Here is a 24465-nt window from a genome sequence, read left to right on the forward strand (position 1 = left end):
ACTCCATAACAAACGGCACTAAACAACATCTCTGCCTCTTTGGTCCCCTGTTGCATCCAGAACTGCAGCCATTTAGACCCAGGACACATTTAACTTCAGTAATTCACTGATGTCATGCAAAGAGTAATGGAAAGCCAAATGTTATGTAACCTGGCTGTTAGACAATGATCCCCCTGCCAAAACACACAGATGAGGGCACCACGATGTAATTCAGGGTCCTCACGCTACAGTATGGAGCCCATACTTTTTTCCTTTTTAACCCTTTTTCACATCATGACCACAAATTTTGCAATACTTTGTGGGGATGTTACTTATTAAGACCAACACAACCATAGAGCGTCATGGCGTGATGAGAGTAAAACGAGAGGTGGGTTTCTATTTTTACAAATAAAAATCTGAAAAGTGTGGTGTGCATTTGTGTTTAGCCCTCTGTACTCTTGACACCGAAAAACGCAGCAAACAACTGGTTTCACAAAACGAGTAATTAGTAAATGGAGCCCATCTGCGCGTGATTTGGTAGGGCCTCAGAGATTTATTAGGCAGAGCTTCGTAAAGGCAGAGCAGCGCAGCAGGCAGCTCAGGGAGAAAGCTGTGGAAAAGTTTAAAACAGGCTTAGGTCATAAAACAATATGGCGGAAAACTGACATTGCAATTCATCCTTAAAACTGCGTCCTGATTGTGACCGACTCGTGGCGACAAGGCTATTGTAAGAATGATGGCTGGCATGCCATTTACCCAATATTACACAAAAATGATATGCACAAGGAAATAAATAAAAAGTATTCAAACAATGAAAACCACATTCAGTATAAAATCAACCAGTTAAAGCTGTTAAATGTCTAAACCTCAAGGATCCCTCAGCATCTCAAACAGTAGAAAGACCTGTGGCACTCTCACTCGAAACTCCATTCAAATCTATGGCTGCTACACAGTAGCTTCAGATTTGTGTGTGAAGAAAACAAAAATAACGAAACAAGATTCGGGGTAAATTATGTAAAAGAGGATTTTATTTTCATAATTAGCACATACAGTACATTATTTTCTTACCAACATAAAAAGTGCAATATGCATTCAAACTACAGCAATGCACAGTACAAAAATTACTGCATAATTACAATATAAAAAAAGAAAAAGGTTACAAAACTGTGAAGTAACCTAGTGTGAACATCGTCACAAAAGCTTTAAAACTCACTGATGATATGAGCATAAAAGCCTAACAGCTATGAGCCCCGCGACTCCTCAGATTCTCTTTGACTACTCCGAAAGGTGCAAAAAAGAGGTGACAGCTTTTAAATATGTACGCGATTGACATTAGGATTCACATGTTTCGTACAGCTTTCAATTTGCTAAGACGGCAAAAAATAACTTTGGTCTCCCACACTTCGAAAAGCACAAATGAGCTTAAAGACATTGGCAGCACTTTTAACTGAATTTAAGCCAGAGAATGCTTACAGGTAGTGTTTACACTGTTTTTTTTGTTGTTTTTTTTAATGTCAGAAATGTCCACACAAATGTGAGATCCGACTCTCACACTAGCCATTTTTATTTTGATCTCAAGCCATGCTGCGTGACTTCTCGTCACTACGCTCCCTCCAAAATATTATACAATATAGGAAATGATGAGGTTAATAACATTACTCCAATGTTATTTTGGAAGATAGCTCGCCAGAATCGACTCGGTAACAAAAAGCAGTGCAAAAGGAACAACAAACTCAGAAAAGATTCTGTTCTGTTTGTTGGAAAACAGCAAGTATGCCTCTGGCAACGGTTGTTTCTCTTCCCACTCCCATTCACTCACTCATACGCAAGTGTAATTAATATATTACACATTAGTTTAAAAAAAACAAAACAAAACAATATCCTCACTCTAACCAAGCATTAGTGAAAGAAGTCCAATTAAAGGACTAGTTCAGGATTTTTGAAGTGAGGTTCTGTTCATTTCATATAAATCCAGTTTAGACGGTCCCGGAGGCCAAACCAACAATATTTTATTCTCTTTAAAAAATTCCGGTATCAAGAACATCAAAGCAGTTTATAAAACTGATAAAACTTTAAACTGTTTTCTTGTTTGCATCGGGTGGTTATCAACACAGAAGCCATGTTCACGTCGCAGTGAACAGAGGTAAGAGGATGCGCGCCACCAGTGAGCTTCCTGTGCAAAACAACTACTGAGAACAGAGTATTTAAAGGTTTCCAGTCAGGATAATTGTCTGATTGCCAAAACTGCATATTATATATATATTTTGGTTTTTACTCTGCTTCTGCCGTCTCTGAATAAACATGCGTTATATGTTGCGTTCTTAGTACTTGTTTCATGGGGAAGCTCATTGTGGCACACCGCCTCCTATCTCAATTTCCTGCTAATAACCCCCAACATGAAAGACACAAGGTTTCTGTAAGTTTAAATTTAAAACGTTTTATGACCATAATGATTTAAATGTGATTATTAGACATGACAAAATTAAATTTAAGACCAAGTACTGAAAACTTGGAAAAATTAAAACCTTAAAAAAAGCCCAGAAACATGCAAAAAGCTGGTCAGCAATTATTATAAGGATTTGAATGCTGGAGGCCTACTAAAATTTCAACCGATTATCGAGAATGGCATAAATCCATTGCAACATATAAATAGATAGAATCGTTTTTTTTATTCTTTTAAAAATGTCTAATTTCCTATCAAGTGATTTTTGCCTAAATGCCAGGAGTATGAGTAATACTTGCCGTAACAGTGCAACGTATTACACCAAGACTCCGACAGAGTTACCATTTCTACTAGAAGTAAAATATTAACTGCTTTTAATATTTTAAAACCTTACTGCAGAATCTCACTTCAAAAATCCTGAAATATTAAGGACAGGAACTCACTGAATGCAACACGAGGTAATCTTTAAAAAAAAAATAAAAAAAATTGTTGTCAAAACAACTCTGCTTTCACCAAACCAAACTCTCAGTTTCTGTGAAGCTCGTTGAGGAATTCAAGTTCATCAATGCAGGCTATAACTTTGTACCTGACAGGTAAAGGTAAAGTAGGAGCCGCTGGAAACCAGGTTAAAGGTCGCAGAGCACCTCGTACCGTCTCAGCATGCAATCTGTCACACAGATCTGTGCCTCAGGTCTCTTGGGTAAGGCACTTGTTTGTCTGTGATTCAGAGTTAGAGGTGATCTGATGGCTTAACAGGTTTGTCAGATACAGCAGTATGACTTTGATCGCTATGAACAGCAGTTTGAGAAACATTGTGGCCTCCTTGTGTAAGAGTTGGCATTGTGTTTGCGCTTGCTCAGTTTCGACTCGCTTCTCTCTGGAATGGGTGCAACCCTCCACAACCACACGGCGCGACAGGAGGGAAGGTGAGTGGAGCTCACAAATGTAGGAGTCCCACTTGATTTGTCAGCTCCTGGGCTCCCCTGGAAGTGCTCTTTCTGGAGTGAGCAGGTTCTTGCTGGGTCTGGACAACGACGAGGCGGTTGGAGAGTTCCACTCCAAGCCCTGGTCCGGCTCAGGGGACAGCGAGAGGAGAAGCAGCGTCCCTGCGTCTGAAGAACAGGCTGAACACAGGTCATCGGAGGAGAGGTTGAGGCTTCCCAACTTGGCCAGCGAGTTGGAGCGCTTCAGCCTGGAGGGCACGGTCAGGCCTGCCAGCCGCAAGCGCGTCTCGATCTCCTGCGCCCTCTGACGCACGAGGCCGGGTTTCCCCCGCACGCTGCGCAGGCTGTCGCTGCTGGAGCTCCGTGTCAGCGTGGAGCCGTGAGGGGAGGAGGTGGGCGTGAGGAGCCCTGAACCCACCACCCCCAACAAGGCCTCGTTGGTCAGCGGCACTACCAGTGGCTCTAACCGCACTTGGCACGGGGTTGAAGTTTTAGCGAAATCCCCGGTAAAGCTGGAGAACTCCTCCTTTTCCTCGCTGTGAGACGGACACATCTTAGACTTCTGGCATTCCTGCAGGGACATTCCCGAAAGCCTCTCAAGCCTCTCTGCCCGACGCCGGACCAGGCCAGACCGACGCAGCTGCAAGAGGCTCTCCTGCTGTTGGCCAAGGTAACAAGCCACTGCGGGCGTCTCTCCCTCAAAATCGGCTCTCATCAGCTCAGGGAGAACATCCGAGGCAGACTCAGACGGGCCGTCTTGAAGCAAATGGCTGCCGTCCTGGGCCTCCGCCGACCGCTGTGCCTCTGAGGACGGCAGGGCAGTGGCAGAGGTTGCACAGTTGGCACAGTCACACTGAGGACCACAGGGGCTCAGAAGTCCCGTTGAAGACGAAACGCCTTCAGTAGACGTTTGAGAACGACGCGATGAAGCACTTTGGACTTCAGAAGGAGGGCGGGCGGTAAGGCGAAGCTCAGAAGATGGAGAAGAAGAACGCTCTTTCTGATGAGACCCAGACACCAGAGAAGCATCTCTCTGAAGAAGGAAGGAGGAAGATGTGTCCTAAATAAAGACAAGATAAAACGCGTCTGATGAAAACACTGGTCAGACAGAAACCTCTGAATAAATTCTGATTTATAATTTATATAGATTCATTACAAACAGAGTGATGCTATATAGTTGTTAATTCCTGGTAATATTGATTATTGTGTTAAAGCCTCTAAAAGCAGAATATTACCATTGCGAGGTTCCTGCGCAATTTTAATTTTAAAAATAATTACTTTCCAACACTACATCAATGTTTTTGACATCTGGCCTAAACCAGCTCTAGTTCAAAAATGGTACATTTTATATTTACCCATAGGGATTGCGGTATTCCACAATAAAAGTTGATTCATTAAGGGGGGGATTTTTGCTTTACGATCTTTGGTGCCATATTTTATTTGCAAAAATCTCTCCACCCCAAGAAACGCAGAGTGAGTCAATCAGTTAAAATCAAAAACCAAAATACTAATGGGAAAGATATCAAAAGCACAGTGTAATGTGATAAAAAGATAGAAAATTATATTTAGATATAAAGCAAATTTAATTCATGAAGCATTATTACATTTAAGTCATTTAGATAATTGATGAGAACTATAAATAATTTCCATATTTAAATATTTAAATTTCCGTTTCCCATTCTTGGTCAAATCTAAAAAAAAAAAAGGTCAAATAAAACCCCTTATTTTTCCAGACTTTTAAAAACTATGTAGGAACTAAGGATGCATAAAATATCGCAACTACATTGTCATCGCCAATATCAGTACGAGCAATATTCATATCACAAAGGACAATCTGGAGTGCAATGACTGTTGGCTAATTTATCCATATGAAGCTGCATTTCACCTGCTAGCGTAATATTAACTTGGACAGAGTCTCACAACAGGAGATGCTCAAACCAGACACAAAGACTTTACCCAAAATGCTAAAGACTGCAGAGGGATGGAAGCACAAATGAGAAAGAAGAAAATAAGCACATACTGCAACTGATCTCGTCTTGGTAATATTTTCCAATATTGTCATCATTGTAATATGTATTAATTATGTATTAATATAGTGCAGCTCTAGTAGGAACTTGTCCGTCATGACTCTTGTATGTGTTCTGTACTTCTGGTTTTGGAACTCTGCGAACAGCATATTTCTGTATTTGGTTTATTTAATATTCAAATTTTGTGATAAACGTAATTTTAGGCTAACCACAGTTGTCATTAAAATATTCCTCAAACTTACCTTGTGGTTTTGTAGAAGGCTCAAATGATTGTTGTTGTTTGAATTGTCGTTAAGGGATGCCAGATCCATCCCGATCCCCTCCGCATCGCCCTCGACCTCTACATCCTGAGTCTCGCCGCCGTCTCCCTCGCCTCCCCCTCTGTCGTCTGGCTGCATCAACACCTCCATCTCGGCCTCCTCCTTTTGCACGTCCTCCTCGTTCTCCTCCTCCACTGTGCTGAACTCCAGCCTCAGCCGCAGCTCCTCCAGGGGTTCGGGCCCCCGGCTGCAGGTCTGGGCGGCGGTGCCCTCTGCTGTGGGTCCAAAGTGAGGGAGTGGCAGGCCTTCCCGCCCGTGGAAAGCCTCGTCGTCCAGCAGGGCGTCTCTCTCCACGTCCTCGATTTCTATGAAGACTTTCTCCATGCCGAGAAGAGGAGGGCCACGCACAGGCGTCGACGGCTCGCTGTCGAGGGCCGAGTCGGAGAGCCGGCGGAAGTAGTAGTTGTTGTAGGCGGGGTCGATGTTGAGAGCGACAGTCCTGCATGGCGATGAGCAGGCGGCGCCTTTGTTGGAGGACCCCTCCTCACAGCAGGGAGACATCCCTGGGTCTGCGGTGGGATCCCCTCCGTCCTCTCCGCCACAGAACTGAGCCAGACCCTGCTGGCCCTCGGCCATCTCGCAGTCTGCGTCCGGGTGCCACAGCTTGTTGTGCCGCTGTTTGCTTGTGGGGGGGGGAGCAGAAAATCCCACCGAGCACAAGAGGAGGACACATAACAAAAATAAAAAGTTAATTTCAAAAGTACAGGTAGTTGGCAACGCTTAAGACGTGTAAGGAGTGAATGAGCGTACCTGGCATCTAAAATGCCCTCATACTCTGCCAGCTGCCTCATGAAACCTGCGTTGGGTCGTGTGATGTTCCTCTTCTGCTTCACAAAGTTGTACGCTTTCTCCAGAGACCAGCCGTACTCCTTCATGGCGTAAGCAATGACGGTGGAGGCAGAGCGACTGACGCCCATCTTACAGTGGACAAGACACTTGGAGTCGTTCTTTCTGAGGGTGAGAATTACACGTACATCCGTGTGATATGTATGTATGTCACTGCTTAAAACAAGACGAAACCGGCCCATTTGTTGACAATCACATTTGTCTTTTAAACTGACTTTAAAAAGTAGATAAAGTAGGAAAACAGATGATGATGGATAAAAAAAAAAAAAAAACTTCCCAGGATTTAGAGGCACTCATGGAAAACAGCTCTGTCTTCTGGTTCTTCCAGATTTTGATGGTCAGTATGTTTTTTTAGTACACTTCAATCAAGTGAAGCAAATCTTTTTTTTTTTTTACTTTCTACAGCAGTAAACAAGTAATTTTCAAATTAAATTGTGAAAATAGTTACGTTTTATTATGTTTCATAACATCAAATAATGGCTAGTAACTTGGTTTGGTTATTTATATTAAGGGTAATCAGGTATACCCAATACTTGGATACCTTATATAACAATAAGAAACCACCTGAAAAACAGTCAAGGTTATCATTTAAGAGTTTATAAAATAAGACCACGCTGGTATTTGAAAATAAAAAATGTCTGCCTCACTTTGGGGTAATTTTGATGTACGAGCTGTCCCTGAACACACCTTTAAAAAACATTCAGCTCCCACTGCAGCAGCAGCTCCTTTTTTTTCTCCTGTGTTCTGGTTTCTTTTGCCGGTAAGTTTTAAAGCTATAAGTTGAGTAATTTGAGAATTTATCTTGATCTGTTTAAAATAAAATATACATTTTTATTTCTAAAAGGAGAGCTTCATCGTTGGATCCCACCACCCAAAAACGGAGGCCGTTTACACGTCGACAGCAAAGAGTTATCAAATATTATATAGAAAATTCTGCGACTCACTTTGCTTTCATGATGAAGTTGTACGTGTCGTTCCAGTGAGCGAGGAGATCCGTGGCGTCTTCGTCGTAAACGCGGATGTTGTGATAACAGAACGTCCCTGGGAAGAAGTTGTCGATCTCCCTAGTAACGTTGAGGATGTAGCCCACCCTGGAGAAGAAACAAAGCGCTAACTTATCACCAGCATTCCTTCTCGCTTAGATTGTAATAAAAATATGTGTTGCCTGTGGTTATCTTAGTTCCCGGATAATCTAAAACAAATCACCCCGTCTCCTGCAGCTCCTCCAAATTAGACGCATTCCATTCAGATCCCTAAAAATAAATGAGAGAAAGCTCTGTTTAGTCTGAGCACGTTTTAGCTCCGTTTAAGGTTGTTTTGCTCCTCACGACAATTGTTTCACCAGGAAGATTAATTAAACAGAAATCTGTTTCTTGACCATAAAGGAAATTGAGCATTTGCATCAACAAGTCCAGACGACATTTTTTGTGACGGCAGAGGAGAGATTAACGTCGCTCACCAAGTAGACGTGGTCAAAAATGAGAGTGGCTTTGTCCATCTGGCCGAGGATCAGCAGCATCTCATTGTCAATGAACTCCTTGTATTCTTTCAAGTTGCAGTTCATGTGCTGCTCCAGCTCAGTTCGGATCTGAAAGAAAAAAGAAAACGGAATGCCTTTGTTTCTGTCTCAATGGTTTTATGACATAAAACGTATAAATTCTGCCTACAGTGCCGAGGAAGCTCCAAGGTTTTAATTTCGTCTGCCTCCAAAGCATGACAGATGTGTTATGTGTCACAATCTGAGAGAATAAAACTTTCAGATAAATCAGCCAAACATCAAACAAAAAAAGGCAAAACAAAACCTTCAGCTCAGAAGCAAGTAAGCAGATGGTTTAACCAAAAAAGAAACAGGGAATGTAACATCAGGATAAAACTCCAGAAGTTGTCACTGTGGCAAGATGTTAAATTAGAATTACACAATAAGATTGTTTATTTAAGTTTTATTTAATAAAAAAAAATATATTCTCTAAGTATAGGGGTGAAAATATTGTTCTATAGGATGTTTGATGTGTAGTAAGAAAAATTGTGAATAAACAAGGAAGCAAATCTATTTTAGTCATTAAACTAAAACCCAGAAATGATGCATGTACAATAATGATCTAAACCAAAAGAAACAAATCAAAAACAGAACCTTAGATTGGCTCCAAATTTAGCAATTGCGATATGAAATGAGTCAATGAAGCTTAAACTAACTTAGGAGCTCAAGTCTTTAAATGCCTAGTAATGTTTCCTTCTACATTTATACTGAGCAGAATATTCAGAGGTTGATTATGTGCAGGTTTGACTTCTTTATGCACAGCTGTTTCAACAATGATCCTATATTAACTAAAAAAAAAAGTACCAGTCAAATGTTCCACAAATACTGTAAAGGTTATAAATATCAAAAACTGATTGATTTTGAATAACTGACAAACACAGGGACAAGTTAAGTCTACAGACCAAAACAATCACCTGGTTTTTAAAGACGTTTAAGAAGCCAGAGACTCAAACTGCATTTTAAATCATCTGTAAACAGGATAATTAAGTAATTCAATTTTGACGCATCTCATCAGTACTTTGAGCTTCAAACTGGAAGCTGCAGAAAGGATGCAAAATTCAGCATCTTAAGTCATCCGGGGTGTAAATGAGAGACTCTTTGGCATGAGATTTTTTTTTTTTATTCCCCTCCTAACATTTACGCTCTTACCTGTTTGCAGGTGACGTTCTCAAGGTCCTGGGAGGTCATGATGCTTCTTAGTTTGGATTTAATAAGGCACTCCGTCCTTTCCCTCTCCGAAGGCCTAGAAATAAAACAGCATCATAACAATCTGAACCGCAACGCACAGAAAATGTGCAAATCAGAGAACACTTCAATTAAATCGTTGAAGTATTCACTAAGAGAGGTGCTGCTAAGGTAAACAGAGTTTCCTCACTTGTCGACAAACATGATGGGTGAGTCTGGCCGCGTGGTTTCTAAGTCCTTCATGGCGTTCCACTCGTTGATGCAGCTCTGCTCAGAAGCGATGCAGCTCTCATAGTATCCCATCCAGGTGAGAGCCATGCCTCCAGGGAAGTAGTTAAACCTGCGCGACACCTCACAGGCCTTGTGCAGCACCTGCAACGCCGACCTAAATCATTGATCACACAAATGAAGATTCTGTTTTTAGAATATACAAAAGCACTGAAGTGTTCAGGAGTTGACAAAAAGGACGCAGGTACGTTCTCCCGCCAGCAGGTGGCACACTTATTTCCCATGCAGCCCATCTGACTGGTTGTCAGGGGAATTACTGTGCTATTCCATTACAGGTAAACTGCCAGCAGACAACCACGGTGACTCAACAGGTTAATCATTACTCACCACATAGCCTGCACCGACACGGGCTTGAAAACATGAGTCCGACCCGCTGTGTTCACAGTGAAGCCCCTGAGGAGCAGACAAAACAGATGGGAGACTGACTGAGTGTGGAGAGAGTTGCTGCTTTGTGTGAATCAAATTCATCTGAGGTGTCAGAGAATTGGTGCAGGATTTGGTAAAAATCTGAAAAAAAAAACAAAAAAAAAAAACAAAACAAAAAACAATGCTGTAGTTGTGTCCCCTGTTCTTTCTCACAGGGAGATTTAAATAGCTCACCCGTCTCCATCCAGATGGATCTTTGTATCGCTCCAAAGAGGTAGCACCATGCCGATTGAACAGCTTTTACTGGCATAAACACACACAAAAAAAAACACATTTTAGGAATACTGACATAAGAGTCTAAGAACTGAATAAATAAGAAACTACATGTTTAAGATTTTCTTTTTGCAAACATTAGTCTAAGTGACTAAAATAAGATTACGCTCACTGACAAGAAACTCGAAACTGAGAATAAAACGGTTATACATTTCTAGCCCCTATATTAGTTCAGTGAACATAACCTGTTGGACAAAAACAAAGACGAACACAGAATCTGAATGTTGTAAACAGACTCAGAATGACATTTCCATGCAGTTCAGTATTTACAACTGTGGTTTGTGCAAATTTTCCATTTGAAAATTCTCAACAAATTTTCCAGACTCAAATTTCTGTTTTGTTCTGGTTCTCCGATTACAAAAAAAAAAACACTTACTACTTGTGTAACACTATCTGTATGTTTCACAAAACAACTCAACCCTATTGTGAGGTTCTGATTCGACAGTTTCTTTTATCATCTTATTTTAAAGAAATATAGACGCGACCCAGGTTAAAAACCACAAAAAACACAAATCCAGATTATAACTCTGATCTAAGAGGGTCTAAAGGTCACTAAAGCTGTCGTTAAATAGCCCAATCTTTATCTAGACAAAAGCAATAATGAAATGGAATTCCATACTTCTAACTTTTTAAGACTAATCACTTTTGGTGAGTGACACCAAGAAAACGACTCGGAGCAAAACCCAAGAAACCGAGCGCATTTGTACCAGTCTTTGTTGGTGAAGTCGATTCCCAGAAGGATGTTCTCCTCCGTGTCCTGTCGCCCGCTGGTGTACACCACCACCATGTACCGCACCCGATCCGACCACGCGCTCTCCAGGCGCACTGCCTGCAAAAGGAACAGGCAGGTCAACAGGTAGGTTACTCCCAAGTTTCCTGTTTAATTTATGAACACAGCAAAACGAAAACACAGTGACTGCAATGACTGTTGTAGAAAAAGAAGACAGAAGGTTTAAATAAGAAATCAAAGGTGAAAAAAAGTAGTGTGTCCAAATGCATAATTGATGGATATAAAAACGTAATTTCATCTCTCTTACCGAAGACACCATGCATTACTCTTCAACACCCTCATAACACAGACCAAATAAGCAACAAAGTGCACAATAAATTGCAACCTGCTTGTTAAAATGATCTTATAGTCACCATCTTGTTTTTGTTTCTGATGTCTCTCACCAGTTTGATTCTGTCCTCTGAGCGGAGAATGTTTATCATCACCTGCAGGTGCTGAGGTAGTTCACCTGTCCAGGAAGGAAGGAGAGAGTTTGGAGTCAGTTATTATAAATTAACATCAGTAAGCAACAATGGGAGTTGATTGTACGCTGTAGATATTATGAACTTATAAAGTAAAAAGCTTTTCTAATCATTAACTAAAGTCTGCTGATTTTTAAAAACAGCATTTAACACGTTCAGTGAATTCCGATCGATAATTAATTCAATTTCAACGGGAATCAAGTCACATGTTAACTAAACCGAAAGGAGCGTCCCGACTTTACGAGGTGAACTTTATCAACCACAAAATCTGAACTCAAGAACTTGTCTTTGTCCGTTCTCCTCCCGTTCCTGCTCCCTTTGACAGCTGGCAACGAAACAAGGTGAACCAGCAGAAACAACAAATGACTGCAAGTAAAAAAAAAAAAACTTTGGAATATGTCACAGCTGGTAAAACGATGATAAAGATGTACAACCATGGAGGGTAAACAAGAGTAACAGGTTTATTATTCTGCTGACCATCTCATCCTACACCTAATAAATCTATACATGGTCACTGGCTGTTAAGATATTAATATTTTAATCATGCTGTGATTTCGCTTTATTACACAAAGTAAACTTAAATAACAAGATTAAAATATTAAAGCTATAGTTAATTTAATAAGCCATACAGAAATAAATGAATGAACAACTGTACAAATTTAAGATAGAAATATTTGTAATTCAAGACAAAGTGCAGAAAGCTGCACAACACTTCACTGCAAATCATCATTGCAAAATTTGTGTCACAACAAGTAAAATGACTGTGATATAAATGCACAGCATTTACATCACAGAGACAGACTGCACAAGGCAGGAACACCAGAACAAAACATATTCACCATTATCAATCTTAAAGAGAAAAATTACGAATTGTCCACAAAACTGTCACTGGTGCATCTCTAGCATGGCCCTCTGTGCCTGATCAAAACAAAAGCAATTCCTGCAACCATATCGTTCACTTCTTTTTCATAGGAAGAGCTCAATTAAGTTCAAGTTTAAATGTTTTAATCTTGATGCTGAACATGTTTAAAGATTTCTGAAAATGCTACGTTTTTGCTAAAGAGAGATGTTCACATTTATTCACGCAGCTTCTATTTCCATTTTCACATAAAATGCCAAATGTGTCCAGGTTGTGCCCAGCTGGGATAAATACCCAGAGGAACCAGAGAGACATGTTTGCACTAGCAGGGTCTGTCGCGTAGATGTTCAATGACGAACTTTAAGTTACAGATGGTGAGGTAGCAGGTCTTAGAACAAGAAAGCCCTTATTGAAGAACTCTCTATAGGTCAACCTTCCTGTCTCCCACTTCTGGGTTAAATACCACAGTTCCTGAGAAATGACACAGCTATTTCCCCTGGCAAAAGTTCCTGACGACACAGAACGTCTGGCAGATATGTGAGCTACCTTACAAAGTGGCCAGTAAATACGGTCAAAGTTGCCAGGAGCAGTCACGGTTTGCCAAATGACTTGGCAGCAGATGTGCTGTTGGCTCATGGTGAATTCCCATCATGAATGCACGCTGGCAGGTAGGCTTTGTGTCTTTAAAGGAGCGATTGTGGCTTTCAAAAAGAAAACCTTTACGGATACTGGCCATTCAGACTGACTTCGGTCAACGCAATAAGCCACATAAGCCACTTCACAACAGGTTTATTCTTTTACAAAGGTAACTTCTCTTCCAGGGTTACAGTGGAAGAAAAACAAATCTCTAAATTACACACTAGGATTGCTACTCTGGTACTGCTGGAATAAATGTTATGAATCCTGAGTTTATAAGAAGAGAAGAAAACACGTGAGGCTCCACAAACGGTCGGGCCCTCTTTAAACCGTCCACAGAGGTTCCTCTAACGGTGCTACCATACGCTGGATTTAAGCTCTAATCTGCCTAAGCTACGGGTCTGGAACATGCTTATCAACGACGCAGCCGCCATCCTTCTCACCCCTGCTACAAACATCTGCTGCAATGCTAAGGAGCGCCACAGCCGAACTCCTCGTTCACCGGGACGACGGAGGATCAAGCTGAGCGATTAACACAGAAAACATGTTTCATTCTCACCTGCATGTTTGTGAGGAGGATGTGCTTTTTGGCCTTGCTGACTGCTTCCTTGCTGCAAGAAGAGAGCGGCGCCTTTCACCATGAAGAAGCTCTCGCTCAAACTGCCAAAAAAACAAAAAAACAAAAATGAATTTTAAAAACAGAGAAACTGCAAGTCAGACTCCATGATTCAGGGTAATGTGCATAATGAGCAAACAAATGAAACAACGAGGGGGGGTGGAGGGAAGCAACATTTTGCAGGATTGTTTTGTTCAGTTCGATGGAGCCAACGAGACAATCGTAAATCACGGCCGTCTGCTTCTGGCCAATTCACTCAACAGCTGAGAGGAGAAGCCAAGCTGCCACGTTACAGAGGCCGACCTCAGGATTGATGCTTTGAACAGAGTGCTTATCTATCTTCTTTCTGCTGCATGGGCTTCTCACTCTGATTTGACTTGTCAGGTCTTTGCCGGCTGGGTCTAACGCAGCGAGGACCTGAACACTGACCCAACTACAGTTCTTTCACTTTTTTTGAATAGGCCTCAAGTGCATGTGAGGAGCTCTAATAAAAAAAAACAAAAAACAATGAGATGTTTTCCTCAGGCTGAGTTCACTCACTTGAATTTAATGGAGAGAAATGTGAACATATCCGTAAATCTACCTGACAGCAGGGTGGAACTCATGTTCCGCGTATTCAACGTGTGCAGTCTGGCAAACCAGGTCATCATCGGGAAAGTACAAAACCGACGAGTGACAAAATCAAAACAAATCCTTACATGTGCTGAAGACAAACCCGTCTGTAAATGCTGCTGCCATGACATCACTGTGTGTTGATGGAGGCTAAAAGAGCCCATACAGAAAAAGCCGGCTCTTTTTATTAACATTCAGGGGAAAGCTAAAACATTTCATTATAAATGATGACACCGGAGTGACGATTGCGATTGGTTTCCTTCACTCCTTTCTGTCTCATCGTCATGACTTCCCCACCACTCTCCTTCAGTTTAAGCATATCTGAATTTATGAGCACAGAATTGAGGCACAACACTGGAAATGTATCAAATATTGCAATCAAGCAGTCTTTTGTTCCATGCAGAGAGACACCAGCCAGGGATTTGAACCCAGGACCTTCTAGCTACAAGGCAGCAGTGCTACTTACCAACTGCGTACAAACACTTGATTGCAGTTGATGTTGCTAATGTTTAAAATACCTGCACAATTAGTTTGTTTGTTTTTTTAAGTCATGCGACTCAGCTGCACATCCCATGGATTAGAGAAGACCATTTTTTATTCCTGATCACTGCACAGTATTTTTATTTAATAATCTTTAACAGTATATTATTACTGTTGGAATGTGTTGTGTGAAGCTATCTGATGCTGATGTTACACCTAAATGTTCCCGCTAACAAACAATAAAGGCTGTTTCTATTCTTTAATATGGTGAGGGTGGTGCAATCAGTTATTACGTTTAAGAGCCAATCACTTTTTCACACAAGAGCCATGTAGGTTTGGATTTTTCTCCCTTAATAATAAGCATCTTCATTTAAAAGCTGAATTTTGTGTTTACTTGTGTTGCCTTTGACTAATATTTAAATTGGTTAGACGTTCTGACCGCACCGAGTTTGACTTTTCACGAAGTAGTCATTCTGAAAACGTTCCGATGCATCGCTCCGTAGATCTCCAGGAGAAATCTGACTAATCTTCCTGTCGTTTTGGTCCAACAATCAAACCCCACATGCAGCTAAATGGCCTGAACCAAACTGAACATTATGTGGGAACAATGAGTTTCATTTTGTGCACCACCCCCAGAGCTGCAAAAAAAGGAGAAGAAAACCGTGACAAGGCACGAGGGTGGACAACTTTCAACGAGAGCTATTGTGTCACTTTAGTACATTTATGGCCTTACTCTGTTCTACGTTTGATGTTTATGATGGAGGGTCTAGTTGCTGAAGCAAGAACAGGACCGAGGCAGCCGCCTTGCCAAACCGAGATCCTGTCCAAATTCAGGCTAATAATTGTTCACTTTTCTAGACTTGAAATTGTGAAACCCGTTTTTATGTTTTAAATCACAAGCTGTCCAACTACAGACGTCCCAACCAAACAGCCTAAGCTCTGCTCTTCCCCTGCTATCAGCTTCTCCACAAATGCTGGGGCTAAAAATACATCTACTGTCAAAGGAAGTCCAGACTTTAACAGAAAACCTGCTCACCATTAACACACCTACAACTTCTGCTAAAGAGTGAGAACTTTCAGGTAAAAAGTTAAAAACATGGGTAATAATCAAACGGTAACTGCTCCTGAAGCTGTCGAACATTTCGTTAATTTACAAGGCGATCTGCATTTCTCCAAAAACCCCATCAACACTCACATGCGGTTTATCTCATTCTGGGTCAAAACGGCATTCTCCACAAAATAAGGTAGCATCTTCATCACGGCCTCCTGAAAGGGCTCCACGACCAGATGCATCCTGCTCCCCGGAGTGTCACCTAGGTCTGCCTGGTACCCAGTTAATGCCTCTGCATCCACATCCAGAAACAGTTGAGGAGGAGAAAAGAGGAGTAATTACAGCTTCAGTTCGGTCCCAGCGGTTTTGAGTGACAGACTGCCTGACAGCCTGAACTCATCTGGGCTGCTCAGCAAAGCAGCGCCGTCTGTTCAGAGGCCCCTCCCCCCGATCGCCTCTTCCTCCTCCCCTTCATCAGAGCGTCTCTGTTTGTGAGTCAGCCCGCTTGCCTGCAGGGACGCACTGCAGCCTCCACCCGGTGCCTCAGGCGCACATGGCCCGTCTCCTTAAGTCCCTCAGTATGTCTTGTCTCTGTCACAATCTTTCTGTAGCGTAGAGAAGTCAGAGAGCAAGAATCTAAAAGCTAAGAATAGCTCAGGAGGTGGATGCCTCTTCCCATCAGTGGGACCTTGCCTTCCAAGGTTCCCTAAATTTCAGTTCAAAATCTGAACGAGGTAAAGTAAAGGCTTTCCCCTAAGGCAAGGGAAGAATGCCATTTTCAAAAACAGTTGTGGAAAAAAAAACTTAACAAAAGCCAATCTTTATGCCTCTTTTTTCACTACAAACCCTCTTGGTTTTGCCAAAAATAATCCAAATTGGACATCTAATACTGAAAACCACATCAGGGGTCTTCGAACTTCGTGGTAGTGTCTCAGCAGAAGTCAAGCAAAAGGTGGAGCAGGCACTGAGAAGAACTGGCATTGTCCCAAAACCCCCAAATCTCATTATAGACGAGCTTATAGGGGGAAGGATTATCTCTTTCCTTCAAGTGCCTGGTGCTAGTTGTCACTCACTCACATGCCATCAAACATGCCGTCTGAGATTATTAGAGATTATTAGAGATTATAGCCGGTTAAGGAGGACATACCTTTTATGTCCCATTTGTCCCCAAACACTGCAGAATATTTTTTAGATGTGCAAAGTATTGCAAAAAGTAATTGTATTTATATAAATATAATGAATAAAGTCAGACAAATATGCTATAATGAGATCCTGATAACAAGACAGACCTCCAACTCAACTTTTTTTCTGAGCAACATCATGTCAATGACTTACAGAGCACTGTACACATTAGCAGAGGTTCAGTAACGTTCATTCAAAACTTCGGGCAGCTTTTCATTTCCCTCCTGAAGCACAAAGCAACTTCCCCGTAAAACTAAGGTCCAGCTTCAGAAGAATTTGGTATAGGTGATGACGTAGCTCTGCGTTAGAGCGGGGTTTGTTGCTTTGTAGGCATCCAGATGGATCTGGACGGGGCAAAACGGGACCAGATGTCCTCTAAGCCACCACCTTGAGTTGCTGGGTGAACGTGTGAGACAGCTGCTCCGAGTTACTCTTTAAAGAGGCCACTCAGAAGCCGTTACCAGGCTGGTTTAGTCATGTTTCACACACAGCAGCACAATGAGGGGAGAGAAAAAAGAAAAAAATAAACCCCTCTGGAGGCTCTCCGTTGCATAACACCAGCATTTTTCTCACTGACACTTTTCTCAGAAAATAAAGGGAGGGGTGCAGAAGTGAGCAACCACCTCAGGTATCAGATGATGGGCCCGAGCAAGAAAAATGACATCATGAACGTACCGAGGAAAAATACAGGAGAAAAACAAAAAAATGTGATCAATATGAGGTACTTCTGCTGCAGTTTCTGTACATTTCTTTTACCTTTGTGCACCGTTAATATTGACCAATTGGAATTGGAGTCACAAATTTACAGGACGCTAGAGTCAAGATGATGAACACATGTAGCTCAACTCGGACTTGAAAATAGTTGATATGCTCCAGAATAAACAAAAAGTGTGTCTGAACTAACATTAAGCTGAATAATTTCCATAAAATTTTACAATAGTCATTATTTTCAAATTAATCAAGAATCCCTAAATTTAAAACATCTATTAAAACTCCAGAGCAGAGGCAAGAAGAAATTGAAATTGAGCATCACAAGGGAAAATACCTGTGATAATCTGACTTGTTTACAGAAAGTATAACAAGGCAGGGAAAAAAGAAATGCAACTGAACCAAACTTGAAATCAAGTTTTGTTCTAAACAGTCTCATCTTCACTAAAACAGAAAAACTGTTTTGCTTTTTTGAAAAACAAAGCACAAAAAAATAGAAGCGTGGAAAGTCATAGGCAAGCGTGACCAGACGACTTATGTGTTCTCATTATCTCTGTTTGGAAATTGTTATGCAATTATAGTCGTGCAAAAATATTTTGCAATTATTGTAAAAGAAAAAAACTCAGTAAAGTACAGTTAAAAGGACAGAAACATAAAAATCAGACTGTGTTTGCATTGGGTTAATATTTATTATGAAATACAACGTGGCTCGAAACTCGAAATTTAGAAGGGATCTGACTCGAGACTTTAGACCAACTTATAAGATGCAAAATAATGACTTAGCCCAATCTCTGCATGGGACTGTAGCATCAAATTATCCTTCTTTATGAACCAAAGCATAAGCTCTAAACAACTATCTGATTTTCACTAAACTCAAAATAAAACGCATTAAGTTGCCTGTTGTTAATTGATACGTTCACAACCTGGAAACAATGAAGGTTCTTAGTTTTGATGCATTTATTGAATCAGAAAAAAAAATCTGATACTTCAGTGTTTGACTTAACAATCATCAATCAAAGCTGATCAAGGGAGAATAGCCAAATTCAATCTTTGCCTGATTCATAAAATCTTTGGCAATATTTCAAATAATCTTGAAAGTAAGACACTGGCCTTAACCTTGAACTAAAGTGCCTTGCCCATTTTTTTCAGTTTACAAGCCAGATGAATGAAATCATTCTTTGGTTAACTTCCAAAGGCACCTGCACAAAGTTTATGTTGGCCCTCATCAACTACCTTGGTTGTTCATCATTAAGGTCAGCCAGCAAGCACAAACATCCCCATTTGGCAGAACATCAGCTGTCCATCAACAGATGCTACCTCTCGAGTTGTGTGTCAGATGGGCACACCCTGCTAAATACGTCCATCAAATACGCATCAACTTAATGCATTTATACTATAAACATCAATTTGCTGCTAGTTTTATTACTCAACGGGGCTCACAGAGCCTTCAAAAATGGCAAAAAACTAGACGCAAGTCGGGACTCGCACCATGCATAGATCATGCGTTACCCGAGGACATTCCATAGGCTGTTGCATAACGGAAAACAAACAGAACAGCTTGTATGATGTAGTTTCCCTCAGTTCACATTTCTTCTGAGGCAAAGTTTACAGGAATAAATGTGTGTAGAGTTATAGGGCTCATAAAAGGACATGCCATTGTTCACAAGAGAAAAAGACCTGTCAAAGTGAGTGACATATAAACTCCCACATTGTTATCTTCTTGACAACTAGTTTTTTTTGGCTGACATGCTATTAAAGAAGCTTTTGTCCTGATAAGCTCTGAATTGAAATTAAATCCCTGGGTTTGCTCCGCAGAGGCAGGGTTACAGTGGTGACCAACTGAACTTGACTGTACTTGCTTTGCATAATTATAACAAATATTTACATCATAATACATTTTTCATTTTTACAGCGTTTTGTTGCGAGGCTTGTGTGATTAAATCTGCTAGAGCTGATCGATGGTGAAAAAAAAAAAAAAAAGTACAATTATTTTGGTCAACACACATGCAGGTTTGTCAGAAACCTGCTGGACTTTTTCCATTAACCGAAAAACTGAGTTTGCACTGGTTGGGCAGTAGATGGGTAGATGACTTTACATAATACCCTCCCTTTAAAATAAAATTAGCCTTTTAACTGCTAAGTTAGCATAAGCCAGAGCTAGCAATGGGTGGCTTAACAATTTTATCAAGATTTATGATTTAAAGCAATAAAGATAAAAGTTCAAATTTTAATTTGTCTGATTGATACAATAATGTTCCATCGCTATGATGCAACATTAAATTTGGACCAAATAATTGAATATAAAGTTAGCATTAAAACACTAAAGCTACATTTATTTCTACTCTGAGTTTTTTTTTATATTATTATTTTTAGTTCTATTAATTGAATTACTAATTTGTTTTGTTTTGTTTTTTGTTGAAGAACATAAATAATTTAACTCAGTGTTACTATGTATGAATTTTACCATTATGGTGAGAGTACACAACTGCAAAAAACAAAGACTTTGTGTTGATCAGAACTGCAAGTAAATGTGAAGGATGCATACATCAGGTTTGCCATTATGTAAATGTTTTAATGTTGCACATTTTTCCTCACTGAATGTAAATACTAAACATACGGCTTGGAGCAAACAACATTTGCAGCAACACCCAACTCAGTCAATGAAAGAAAATGTAAAATATTCTAAACTTATTCATTCTTAGTTGTCAATCTGTAACAAACACATGGTTTGTTTAAAGAAACAAAAAACAAAAAAACTGTGAAAAAGCAAACAAACACACACCATTCAATATATTCCTTCAGGGAAAGCAACACAAATGTTGCAGTTGGCAATTAAAAAGACAAAACGTGCCAAGCAGACAGACAAACAGGTGTTTTACGACACTTGCTCCTATTTGCCGATGCCAGAGAGTCTGCCGCCACTCACGATTTCACAGCATGAGTCAAGTACAGATGCTGGTAGTCTGTAAATAACACCTGCTTAATAAATGTGAAAGACTTTGCTCAACGCTATGCAACAGAGAAGCGTAGCTGCACTTTAAGATAAACATACCTCTGATTTATTCGCCGTTCGTCGTCACTCCCGAAATCCTGCAGAGAAGATAAGAAGAAATGAGTGATAGTAAACTGGTTTAACTATGATCGTGAAACACACTTTACGCTGTTGGAAAGATGCTTCATCCGGAGTGGTGGGCTTTTCAACCACCTATGAGTTTGAGTAGTAAAGATTTTGTTTAGATTTAAAAAGCGATGGCACAACAAAGAAACTGTGGTTTGGTAAAATGTCCAAATGAGAGTGTATATATACTCTATGTTCTAATCAAGAGACAGAAAAAGTCAAATGGTCAAAGTGTTATCATCTAGTTATGATTTGGCAAATCAAACTAAGGAGTAAAATTGTAAAATTTAAATACAAAATTATATAAAACAATGCTGTTTATGTTTATGGCTGATAATTTCTGGAAACTCATTTTTCCCACATTGAATCGGAGAATCTTAACCTCAATCCAAGTCTTAACTTTTCATAGCTATAGTTGGATCTCTTAACGCCAGCAGCTACAAATCTTATAAAAATATATATCTGGAGTAAACCTGTATGTTCTAGGTGTGTTCTCAGCAAAATTTGACAGACTTGCCCAACAATAAGTCAGAATTTAGTGACAATGTTCTGTGTTCATCACACTGCACAAATGCATTGAGAGAAATGTCCTTTTAGGCCAAAAGATGAACTTGAGTCACACACTAACTGCTTTCAAACATGATCCTGCAAGCAAATTCAAGCACAGACATGGGAAATGTTGCTAGTTTTGTGTTTATTATTATTATTATTATTAAACAGCATGGCAAAAGACAAAGACGCTTTCAGAATTTTACTGTAACCATCTAACACGGACGTACTCTTAATTTGAAAAAAAAAAAAAAGGTTATTTAATGCGAGAAACAGTATATATGTATTTGTAACAAATGCATGAGCCTTACTGGGCACAAATCCAATTATTCACTAAACAAAATGCATGACTACGTTTGTCTTCATTACTGTGCATAAAGGTTAAATTGTCTCAGCTGCCTCATCACTTCATGGCGGCATCCCCCTATGTGCCTGTTTACATAAGCTCTTTTTCCCTTCACTCCTGCACAGCGTTGCTCCTCCAGCCCTCCCACCCCCTCGTGAACAGATGACATCATGGCTGCGGCAGATTTCACTCAGCATTTTCTGTCGTACCTGAGCACAACATTCAAAGCAGCAACAAGGTACACAGACAACACAAAACTAATCCTGCACAAGGCAGGGTCTATTTTTAAAAAGCAACTATGCTGAGACAGATCAAGTGTTGTAAAAGCCTCAACATGCAGCAGTAATATGCAAAAAGTTTTTTGGCGGTTGGGGAGACAATAAATATTTATCCCAAAGAAAAGCTCAGACACAAAAATATGGTCTTCATATCAGCAGCTCTAAACAAATGCAAATTCATTCCTGATTGTGTGCAGAGGAAAACAAGGTGAGCTCATGTGTTTGTAAGTAGTAAATAGCGCCCTCACCTGGCTACTATTATCTGTGCGTGGACATAGTAAAGAAACCTGATTGTGAATGATAAATGAGTGGAATACACTTTCAGCATAGTGACCAGTAAACAAGAAACTCGAAATACAATTATGACTACTGTAGATCAATATAAGTTAGAAGTAATCTGATTTTTTTCTTAAAGAATGTGTCAGTCCGGAAATCTACTCCTCACAGAGGAAATGACCAGCAGTTCATAAAACTGTAAACCGACACGCGTATCCAGAGCAATGTTTCTTTTTTTAAATTTAAAATTAAAATACTTTTCCTGTAAATTAGCTGCCAAGATAGTATAATTCAAATTTTAACAAGGAAATGCTCCATTTGTCAGATGTACTTCTTTGTAAACAACATTCTGTTATCCTTTTTTTAAATGAATAAGATGCAAACAAAACCAGATTATTAAATTAGTCAGTCACGTCATAAACAGCTAACGTTAGGGTTAGCTCCTGCCTCCATCATTCATAAGGTATTAAGGATTATATTCAGCCTACATTAGCACATATCAACATTGTAACAGACGAATTTAACACTTTTTGTCTTTCAGCATAATGACATGCTGACTTATTACACAATGCTGGTTAATTTTTAAGTGAAAGTAAGGAACGCGTTTGATAGCTAACAGCTTAGCATAACGTGATAAAGCCTAGCATAACATAACTAACGGTGCTAATTTAGCTTCAATCAGCGGCCCTTCCTCCAGCAACATCCCCCTCATCCTCACTGCTTCCCGGCCAGACCACCACACCGGAGCATCGCTTTAGCTTCCCCCCCCTCGTAAGGGCCGAAACTGACCTCCCCCGCAGTCGTGGTCGCTGTGCTGGCGGTGGACGCGGCGCTCGGAGTCGGGGACCGCTGCAGTGTTACCAACGCCATGGCTGGGGGCTGCGGATGCTGCACCGACACCGGGGCGGCCGCTGTGGCCTGGAGAGCTGCAGCTAGCTGCCGGGGCTAACGGAGTGTGCAGGAGGGAGGCAGACAGGGGTGTTATCTTGCAGGATGGGACTCAGTGTGTGTGTGCGTGGGTGTGTGCATGTGTGAGTGTGTGTGCAGGAAGAGCTGCCTTCAAGGCTTTATGTATTACCATGGGACTATGTTACACAGTAAGACAGACATTACTAAATAACAGCGACATATCTATGAAAAGTAATGCTTGGGTATGCAACTTATTGCTGTCAGACATATTGTAGTTTTTAAGGCTTGTTTTAATATGAAAATGTATTTAAAACTAATTTATCCAAGTATAAAAATAATCTGATACTACTACAACTGAATAAAAAAAGTCAAAATGCACAGTAGTAGCAAGCACAATAAAGAAACATAACAGTTCTAAATAAAAACATTTATGCTCTAAAATATTGAAGTGTGTTAAAATAAATACCTGTACATTATTTCAGGTTTTTGTTACTTTTATTTATGTTGCATAAATATTACAATTCTACCTAACGTCCAAGCTTTTCTCATTCCTATTAGCTTTGGTACCTCAGTTTGGGATTCTTTCAATTTATTTGGTTTCTGAGACACAATAAAAGTCTAACTTGACGTTGATCTTATCACACTATGATTGTTGTGATAAGAGTTTACCCAAAGTGCAGCATTGCATCATTTTACAGAACATTGCTACAAACATGACTGAATAAATTCCTTTGTTGTGATATTTTATTGCTGCTATATAAATTAAATGAAGAGAATAGGTCTTAACACGAGACTATTATGTTTCATCATGTGCAAGTTCAGTCAATATATAATTTGCTAGAAATTATGGAACAGGTTATTTCCAGCTTGGAAACTTGAGACTTGTTTCATTATAATAGTTTTACACCAAATTTTGTGCAGCTACAGAAATGTAAATAAAAATCTTAAGTTTATTTGTAAAGTGGCAGTCACACAATTAAATACAAGCACAAAAAATATATGCAACATATATTGCAGTATATTTCACCGAGTGCTGATATATATATTTTTCTACAGAAAACTAAAAAGATTTATTTATTTATTTATTTATTTATTTGCTAATTAATTAATTAATTAATTTATTTATTTATAGCTTAAGCCGTTTTGAATATGATTTGAATGCCTCTTTCTTTAAAAAAAATGTTTGTTTTATGCGACAAAGTTTACTTAAAATGCTAAGTTTTGATAAATGACATGTTCACCATTTTGAACTGTGGTTGCATAATCGTGCAAAATAAGTAGGTTTTTATTTAATGGCAAAACGCTATGTTGGTGATATTGAATTAC

The 24465-nt window shown here is 40.0% G+C and overlaps 1 protein-coding gene across 2 annotated transcripts; it reads right to left on the bottom strand.

Moving 5' to 3' along the window:
• Nucleotides 1-1489: 1489 nt before the first annotated feature.
• On the bottom strand, nt 1490-23259 carry ssh1a (slingshot protein phosphatase 1a). Of its 2 annotated transcripts, XM_007559145.2 has the most exons (15): nt 23020-23259; nt 20716-20753; nt 13574-13674; nt 11442-11506; nt 10976-11097; nt 10170-10238; nt 9897-9962; nt 9472-9666; nt 9246-9339; nt 8019-8147; nt 7766-7812; nt 7504-7650; nt 6464-6664; nt 5636-6335; nt 1490-4426 (listed from the first exon to the last, which is right to left on the bottom strand). In XM_007559145.2, exons 1-15 carry the CDS (start codon nt 23098-23100, stop codon nt 3389-3391), a joined length of 3093 nt encoding a protein of 1030 aa, XP_007559207.1. In that variant the 5' UTR covers nt 23101-23259; the 3' UTR covers nt 1490-3388. The 2 variants fall into 2 exon arrangements, with proteins under 2 accessions (XP_007559207.1, XP_007559208.1); XM_007559146.2 differs by lacking the exons at nt 20716-20753; nt 23020-23259 and adding an exon at nt 15918-16921.
• Nucleotides 23260-24465: the final 1206 nt, after the last annotated feature.

The sequence above is a fragment of the Poecilia formosa genome, unplaced genomic scaffold, assembly GCF_000485575.1.
Source record: "Poecilia formosa unplaced genomic scaffold, Poecilia_formosa-5.1.2 Scaffold103, whole genome shotgun sequence".
In the NCBI taxonomy this organism is placed as follows: domain Eukaryota; kingdom Metazoa; phylum Chordata; class Actinopteri; order Cyprinodontiformes; family Poeciliidae; genus Poecilia; species Poecilia formosa.